Source organism: Alligator sinensis, unplaced genomic scaffold (genome assembly GCF_000455745.1).
Source record: "Alligator sinensis unplaced genomic scaffold, ASM45574v1 scaffold599_1, whole genome shotgun sequence".
NCBI lineage: Eukaryota > Metazoa > Chordata > Crocodylia > Alligatoridae > Alligator > Alligator sinensis.
Genome location: NW_005841968.1, coordinates 466637 through 475937, shown reverse-complemented (window position 1 = coordinate 475937; position 9301 = coordinate 466637). Strand labels below are relative to the sequence as shown.

Below are 9301 nucleotides of genomic sequence, written 5' to 3'. Positions count from 1 at the left end.
GAGACTGTCTTGGGGACAAAGAAAAGGGCTCCTTGCAGATGGAGAAGGTCGGCAGAACTGAATGCTTGTTGAGCTGATCTAAGAGCTTGTTGCTATGAGTGCAACTTTTTGAAGTGTCTTTGTAAGACAGCTGCTCTTCAAGGCTGTTTGGAGAAAACAAAAAACTGTCTTTTTTTCCAATCTGCTGAAACCTGTGGTGCAGGTAAGACGGCAGAGGTTTTGAGGCCTGTTTTGCCATTTGGCAGGCTTAAATTTGTTTTTTGAAGGCAAAGTCATGTTTGAATTTTAAACTTGCTCCAGAAAAGACATTTGTCTGAGGAGTGGGGCTCCTGGGGCAGGGTGCATGATTTCTTCTGCTCAAGTGTCTGCTGCTTTCTGGTCCCAGATCTAATATGGTTATAATGGCTACTTCAGCACTTTTAATATGTTCTCTTGAAAGCATTGCATGAACATTAAGTCTCACGGCACCCTGATGAGTTCTGTTACGGCCCCCAGGTTTAATCGCGTTGTCCAACGCTATGGGAGGAGTTGTCTGAACTACGATTAGGATTTGGAGTTTCTGCCCTTGCATGTGGTTCTCTAGGCTGGGGGTGGCTGTCCTGTGGCAGGTGTCACAAGTGACATGGGCAGTTCCTGTGTGCAGGCAGCACAGTAGCAGGTAGCAGAGCAGCAATTCAGGTAGGGAGCCCAGGAAGGAGAGCAACATATTGGGCAAAGGAAGGGGTGTGACAGGTGCCCACTCTAGGCCGACCTTAATGTGGCCCGCGCACCTGTTCCTGGGGCAACTGCCCTCCTACTCGCCTGCCATGCCTTGTTCTTAATTAATTGATCAATTGGTATTAATCAACAGGAGGCTGCCCTTATACTGCCCTGCTGCTAGGGGGCGCTGTCTGCGGCTCCATTTCCTCCCCTACACCGCAGTCCACACCTCGCCGATGGAATCACTGTTGTCTCAATTCTATCCGTATTCGGCCCCTTCCTGTTCTCCCTGCGCCTTCCTTCTTCGTGCCCACGCTTGGGCTTCCTAATAATGCTGCCCCCTCTCTGGGGCTCGCCGTGCCTGCACTAGGGCTTCTCAATAGTGCCCCCTCTCTGGGGCTCGCCATGCCCACGCTAGGGCTTCTCGAACGCCCCGCTCTGGGGCTGGGGTCTATGCACTCCGTACGCTGCGCCCTTACTGGTGCTGTGGCCCCCACACCACTGTGGGTCCCTATGAGGCCCCTAATAGCCTCACCCAAACCACCGGTTATAACAACAACAAAGCAAAACACAAGCCCCTAGGCTATAACGTAACTATAAGCCACCTGGCTATAACAACGTTGCTCGGACATCTTAGAGCTGCCACCCTTTGCTCAGCTGAAGCTGTACCTGCGGTCAGGCTGCTTCTCGCCTCTTTGCTTTGGGAGCTCCTGCCTCTCTGGTTGCTGGCAGGGAACTGCCTCTGGCCTCAGCTCCTGGGCTTTATAAGGGCCAGGCCCTGCCCCTTCTGGTCAGCTGACCTTCCCTGGTTGCCCCGGCAACCCACAGCTGTGCTCCTTAGTCACTGCTAGGGCTCCTTCCCTAGCAGTTTTCCCCTCTTCAGGCACAGGGCACCTCAGTGCTCTGTGACAAGGGGATTGGAGTGCCACACGGGGCGGGGGTGACTATTTTGCAGCATGCCTGCCAAAAGCATTGGCCCTAACTGCCCTAGGCCAAGCTGATTTCTAGGAGATTTTTTCTGGGAAAGAAGAAAACTCGTTTGCTTTACAGCAGGGGTGGCCAACCCAAGGCACAGGTACCACAAGTGACGTGGGCAGCTTCTGTGTATGGTGCGTGGCAGACCTGGGAGGGAGCAGCTAGGGCAGGAAGCGGAAAGCAATGGAGTAGGACTGGCATGGAGCAGAAACCAGAGTGGCAGATCAGACTCGGGAAGGGGATTGGAGTGGCATTTGGGACTGTGTGGGACCAAAAAAGGTTGGTCCCCATGGCTGTGAAAATTTACTGTAAAGTTAAGGTATATCCTGTTTTGGTTCTGGGCTGAGTAAGATGATGCAGAATTGTTGATTCCTTTGATTTGTAGAAGTACAAGTTATTAGAGAATTCCTACTTTCTGGAGAAGACCAGAAGGGGGTGTTGAATACTGTTATCTGCTGCCTAAGACAGCGGATAACGCAAGCCATACTATGCGTTACAGTAAGGCTAAGATGCTCATTTATTGCTGGGGAAAAAAGGCATCTCTGTCATTCCCTGAACACAAGACAATACCTGCTGATTTTTTTTTAACTAAGCATTTAACAGAAATACTAAATTTGCTATAACAAATTATCATGCAAGTATCAACAGGCCAACAGCAAAGCATTGACGAGGAGGAGCAATACTGACATGGCTCCAGTGTCTGGGGTTATTTGTGGGTTGTTTTATTATAGTAAGCAACTTGTCAGAGGACAACTTGGATGGAGACTTGCAAGTGCTGATAAAACCTGCAGGTGGTATTAAAATGGAGCTCCTGGATGTGTGTTGAATATGATTTTCAGTTTCAAGGCTGGGCTTTCTGGCTCTTTTTCTTCTTCCCCCTGCCTCTCCCTTTAAATTCCCTCCTGCGATACAGGTTAAGCATTCTTCCTGAGCAAGGGATGCCAGAGAATTGAACTCCTCTTAAAATGTAGAGATCTTTCTGGGCTGACGCACGTCTTCGGTATTGGGAAAATTGCCCATAGCAGGCAACAAGTAAGAGTGCAGACCAGGACAAGCATTCAGCACCTTTCTGAAAATGTAGTTTGCCCTGCCACGTCCTTTTAGTTAAACCTTGTTCAGCACGGGGTCAAGTAGAGGCGTAGACAGTGCTTTGATAGCATCTTGAATGCCGACCCACCTCCAGATGCTCGACAAATGTACGCCCGCCCATTGAAACGAAAGTGAATCCAGCTGCCCTGCAATGGTTAGGAGAGGAAAGTGAAGAAGAAAGAAAAAAGACTGGCCCAGTGTGATGAGGGTACTCAGTGGGACTAGGGAAACCTGGCTTCAGGTCCCTGCAGTCACAGACTTCTTTTTTGACCAAGGGCAAGTCTTTTAGTTTCTCTGTGTGTCAGTTCATCGTCTGCAAAATAGGAATAATAATTCTTTATCTCGCTAGGGAGTTGGCACCATAAATTCAGATACATGGATGGTGAGATGCACATGTACTATGGCAATGTGGGCAAAGTGCCTTAACCCCAATAGCATCTTTAGCGTTTAGACTAGTTTTAAAGTAGGCAGAACGTACAGCAGCATTTTCAGTCACCAGGAGCTCAGTTTTGCATTGTGCCAACAAGTTGGCAGTTCTAGTAACAAAATACTCCTTTCTGCTGGTATCAATTCTGTGTGTATTCCTGAAACGGCAGTGCCTCATACTGAGATACCTAGATTTTTCTGGGAAGTAACCCATCAAAACAACAAACAGGCGTGACCTGATTTTAGTTAAGATGACCCAAGATGGCCTGACTGCAGCTTAAGAGAAAAACGCTGTTTTGAAAACCTGAACTGTCATTTTTGGTTCCCTTGTTGTATTTATAGTTCATCTCAGCTGGAGTTTAGAAGTGACCTGCTATTTGTGGCTCAGTGGTAACATTTCCGGGGTTTCTGTATAGACTTGATCTGCGTTCTGGCATTTAACTTCTCCTCCCCCTTCGTGATGCTGGTCCTTTAAATGTGCCAGTACAGGATACTTCTGTAGTAAGAGTCAGATTGCTGAGCACTTCGAGGTATGCACCATCTAATATGCAACTTCCCCCCACACCGGTTCCCTTGTAAGGGTGTTTTGGGGCAGTGCAGCTATTTTTGCCAGAAACTCTTCATTTTGAATCTCTGCTACTTTGATGCAAAGCAGGTTGCAATGGTTCCTGGCAGCTTATTTAACTCGCCATGGTTACTGTGCAGGTCTTTATTATCGTCATTAGTCAAGTTAATAAGGGGGGAAATCTCCTTGGGTGAGGTTCACGCCCGTGCAGAGACCCAGCAAGGAGCTATGAGCACCATTTTAGCCCTCAACGTGTTTAAGCGTGTGGAAATGCATATTCATTTATTACACCGTGGCTTAAATCTCGCGCATTGTAAGTCATGTCTTCTGTGTTTCTCTGTTGAACCTAGGGCTTCCTCACGGAGCTCGGCAGGGCCCCGTTGGTCAGTGGACCCTTACATTTCCTTTTGGGGCAGTCTTGTGGTTAAGGCACTGAACTGTGATGTGAGATCTCTGTTTAGTTGTTGGCGTACCAGCAGGCTTCCAAGGTGGCTTTGCATCTCTGTGCTTCAGTTCCCCATGAAGAATTGAGAATAATGTTGCCTTGCCTCCAGAAAGGGTTGAAGGTGCATTTCATTAGAAGAGCTGCTCAGGCGTTACGGCGAGGTGTATCATGTGAGAACCAATACACACATACCCCAAATAACTTGCCACTAACTGAAGCTCCTCAGGCAACCATGTAGAAATATGTACTCGGGTATTTACGGTTGGTTTGGTTTTGATCGCATTTTGGATTTGAATCTCGTTCCAGGGCCAGGACATGGAGAGGCAGAAACCAGAGAGTGTATCTACTACAATGCCAACTGGGAGCTGGAGAAGACTAATCAGAGTGGCGTGGAGCGCTGTGAAGGGGAAAAGGACAAGCGCCTTCATTGCTACGCTTCCTGGAGGAACAATTCGGGCTCCATTGAGTTGGTGAAGAAGGGTTGTTGGTTAGATGACTTCAACTGCTATGACAGGTAATAGCCAAGATGGAGAAGGGCCACGTGAGAAGCTTTTCACGTTGCAGCGGACAGAACGTAACCAGTGCAATTCAACTGGGCCTCATTGATCTCCTTTAATTACTCTTGTAATTTGGCATCTATCAAAATTCACATGAAACTCCCTTTTGCTTTTAGTACAGAAGTCATAAAAGGCATGTTTAGGTCTTTTTTTTCCTGATAAAGTTTCAGTAGTCCTGGCAGGCTCTGAAAAATTTGTCCTGTACCATCGAGCAGAAAGCAGTATGTTCTTCCAAGAGCACTTGGCTCTGCTGAGGAAAACTTGGACTTGTGTGAAGCTGTCTAGAAAAACACAGCTCTCTGGGGGTGTTAGACATTGAGATGTCCCTGTGTTATTGGCAGATTTTTTTTTTCTGTCCTTTGACCCTACCAACTGGGGTGGCTGTTGGGTGGGCAAGACATCATTTAAGAGAGTCTGGGTTGAGGGGCAAATGGGCTATGAAAATACTGGTGGTAGAAGGCTCTGGTTGCATTACAGGTCTTGGGGAAAATGTAGTCTTGTCTCCTTATCTGCAGTGTTATGCTGCTTGTTAAGGCTGTGGACAAATGGATGGAGAGGCTAAGCTGCATGCAGAAACTGGAGTGCTGGGGCAACTACACACAAATGAGGAAGCCACGCATTTGAAAGTGTGCAAAGGGAGGTGGAGGGGAGTGTTCATAGAGAAGTGAATTCTGAAGTTACAGAGGAAATGCAGGCTCACATGGCTCTTTCCATAGCTTGGAGGCTACTTGGCTCAGGTTCCCTATCAGGAAAGGTGGTTTGAGCCTTTTGGAAAGACTTGAACTTCATTCTAACCCTACCCCAGGCACAATTCAGTTCAATAAACTGCTCCTTTGTTGTGTTTTTCCTCCTGAGGCCTAATGAGTCCCTGTGGCTGATTTTACAAAGGTCAGAGGTACCTGAACAGGGTTCACTTAAATTTTTGGTTGCTGTAGTGTAAGACCATCCAGCAGTAATTCTTGCAATCCGTTCAGCACTGGTGAGGCCTTGCCTGGAGTCCTGTGTCCAGTTTTTGACTCAACATTTCAAGATGGATGTGAACGAACTGGAAAGAGCCTAGTGCAGAGCAACAGAAATGATTAGGGGCCTGGAAGGCAAGACTTATGAGGAAAGGCTGAAAGAACCAGATTATTTAGTCTGGAAAAGAGAAAGGGGTGGGGGGGCAGGATTTGATAACAGCCTTCAAATACCTGAAGGGCAATTATCAAGCGGACGAAGATGGGTTTTTATCTGTGGCTGTAGGTGACAGGACTAGGAGCAATAGCCTCAAGCTGCAGCAGGGGAAATTTAGGTTGGAAATTAAAAGGAACTTTTTGGCTAGGAGGGTGGTCAATCACTGCAACAGGCAATGTAGAAAAATTGTGCAAGCTCCATCCTTGGACATTTTCAAGAGTAGGACATTTTCAAGAGTAGGTTAGACAGACTCTTGGCTGGGATGGATTAGTTGGGGATGATTCTTCCCTGATAAGGGGTCTGGACTGGTTGACCTGGTCAGGTGCTTTCCAGCTGTAAGATCCATTCATGTGTCCATGACCTGAAGTAAAACAATAGCCACATGCAAAGTTTTTCTTGGTTTCACCATCTGTAGGGATGGTGTTTCATTATCTCTGGGCCCAAAATCTGAGTTTTGTCTTAAAAACCCTAAATGTAACGTGAGATGGAATTACCCTAAATGTAATGTGAGATAATAGAATTACCCCTCCTCTGCTCCATTCCTTCATCCTACTATGCACCAAGTCTATATTCTCAATAATTCCTCCTCTTCCCTTAACTATCTGTAGGAAGGTTACTTTCCCAGTACAACATTCCCCTTGGTAGGTCAAGTCAAATGCTATATACATACAAACACTATAGGTTTTATTCCTTCAAAATAAATCAATCCTTGCATGCCCCTTAGTCATTTTTAATGCTGATCCTCATAAGAACTGAAATGTTTCACTACAGTTTTCCTGCATTTAAACAGAAGTATTTAATATAAACAGAGTGTCTCTTCTAAAATCTACTCCCAAATGCAGCAGCACTTTGATAATGGCACGCTGTAATGCAATGCCCCCATGCTGTTAACACAGTGTCTCTTTGAACCTTTGAACATCTTTATACCATGCTATGTTAGAGGGGATGAAAATGTCAGAATGGCTCACCCCTTCTCATTGCCCAAAGAAAGGGATGAGAGTGGTCACAACCCGTTTTGGGGTTGCACCTTAAGTTTCATCACTTGAGGTTAAAGTAATAGCTCAAGATTGGGAAGGTGCAACCACCCCATCTAGTTTCGTGGGCCAAACTAGTAACATGCCAACAAACAAACACCACCAGGCCAAGAACAACATTCTTCCATGTTACAAGGACTGTAGTTTTAATTACCTGGACTGGGTTTAATTAAACACGTCTCATGTTCAGTTTTGGTCTTGATGAGGTCCTCCATGATGTCGTCTCATGCTTTTTATAGTTCTGTTCTTGGAAAGACAATAAAACATTAACAGAATGGAAGAAGCGCACCTATGAACCATGGGTGGCTTCATTGATACTATCCTGGTCTTTCCTGCCTTTTTAAGTTCAGTATGCTTAAGTAGAATGCCAAGCTCCCAAGCACCATTGTGTTGGGCTGCAGGTGTATTGCTACCTGCAAAAAGGGCAGCAGATAATTATTCTGTCACTTTAAAGTAGACGGCATTCAGCATTATATACCACATTGTACCTTGTTGCAGAAGGTGGCTTGATGTTTCAATGATGCCAAGCTCAGAAGATGTAGACTCGCAGTTCTTGGAGTAATTCTATCTGTCCTTTATCTTACAAATCTTTAGTCTTACACTTTCTTTACTGTGTTCAAACACTGAGTACCTGAACCCTTGTACTTATGTCTTGAAGTTGGCTTCATTACATGATCGCACAACAAATATGCAGTAGCATATACCCTTTAAGGCTGTTAAAAGGGTATAGTCGAAAAATCAGCTGTATGCAGTTTAGAGATTTACATGGCTTCAATTGAAATTCACACCTCTTCAACATGCACACTCGCAGCTGGAGGAAAAAGTGTTATTCCTCCCCCCCATTATTTTTAACATTTGTTAAGTATAAGGCATAGTGGTATCCAAGGTGGTGTGCCTGATGAGCTGCCCTGCGCATGCACCAAAACAAGGCAAGGAAAATAATGAATCGCAGATGTGGAGGAGGCTGTTTTCAGTCATTAACTTGATTTCTTAACCAACAGGCTTAGCAAAGCATGCATTCGCCCTTGAAGAATACAAAACTCTAGTGCCTTTAAATCCAAGTGGTTTGAGTTATTGGAGTTAAAAAAAATGGCATCTGGAAATATTGCTCAACTAAAGGAAACATCTTTCCTCACTTGGCTAACTCGGATGGCTGATTTCTCTTTTTCTTTGAACCAAAAAAAAAAAAAAAAAAATTCTGGATGAGACTTTGTATAAGAAATTTCAGCTCTGAGGTTACTTTTTGCAGAAAGAAATAAACTACTGAAAGTAGTGCCATGCATTTAGATTAAAAGGGCCTTTTTCAGCATTACTTACAGTTCTGTGTCAGTGATGCCTCACTAAAGGAGACTTGTCATGGATTCATGAGTGAGCAATAATGTCAGATGTGTGTGATTGTTTTGCTGCTTCCTCAAAGCGTTTGAAGGGAGGAAGTTATGCATATAATTTAACTGGACCTCAGGAAATAGTCTGATACTGTTTTGCACAGAGGACAACCCTTGCAGCTTTAATTACAGAGTGCTTGGGAAGATTCTGGCGCGGATAATAATAATACCTGGTAAGGAAAGCAAGTGCTTGTGGTGGTTGAGGGAGGTGTTTAACAGAGCGCTACACATCTGCCACACTGCTCTGGCAGAAAAGAAGAGATGTGGAAGGCTAATGAAGTGTTTTTCAGACCTGCATGGGATTCTCCTGAAGATATGCAAAGTGCTGAAGAGAACAGCACAGCTGGATGGCTAGGCTGATGTTCGAATGAATGTCCATTAGCATGCTCAGGGAAGGAGGCTGCTGTTAGCTGTTTTTATGCTACTCATTCATTGCTTTATTTATTACACATCTTTTATGGCCTGCAGTAAATAGGGAAGTGGTTATTTCTTTGTGGCCTTTTTAAGGGTCTCACCATTCTAGTTTCTGAGCGTCTTGCAAATATTGATAAATGTATCTTATCTGCAAGAGGAGAGCATTGCTTTCCCAGCTCTGTAATGGGAGCGAGAAGACTGCCTGAGGCCATGAAGTAGATCAGTGGCAGAGCAGAAATATTGCTTGTGATCTCCTGACTCCTAACCCGTGCTCATTCCTCAACATCACACGGCTTTGCTGGCAGCAGGAGAGAACTGAGAACCCACAGCGTGTAATACCTACATTTGTAGTTCAGAGTGCTTACTTCTGTATTTCAGCCTCCAAATATCTAAAGTTGAAGCCCCAGAAAACGAGGGGCATGTGATTAGCGTTCACTTGCCAACTTTTTTATTTAAGTGGGAGTTCACCATCATATAGAAGCTCTGTGGCAGAATATGGGATACACTCAAACTTAGTTCTCCTATGCATCATTTATTTC

General features: G+C 45.3%; 1 protein-coding gene across 2 annotated transcripts in view; it reads left to right on the top strand.

Moving 5' to 3' along the window:
- Window positions 1–9301, top strand: part of ACVR2B (activin A receptor type 2B) — a 138290-nt gene that overhangs the window by 100872 nt on the left and 28117 nt on the right. For both annotated transcript variants that reach the window (XM_025200452.1, XM_025200453.1), the window contains exon 2: window positions 4506–4713. In XM_025200452.1, coding sequence (XP_025056237.1) covers window positions 4506–4713 — 208 coding nt within the window. The remainder of the gene's footprint in view (window positions 1–4505; window positions 4714–9301) is intronic.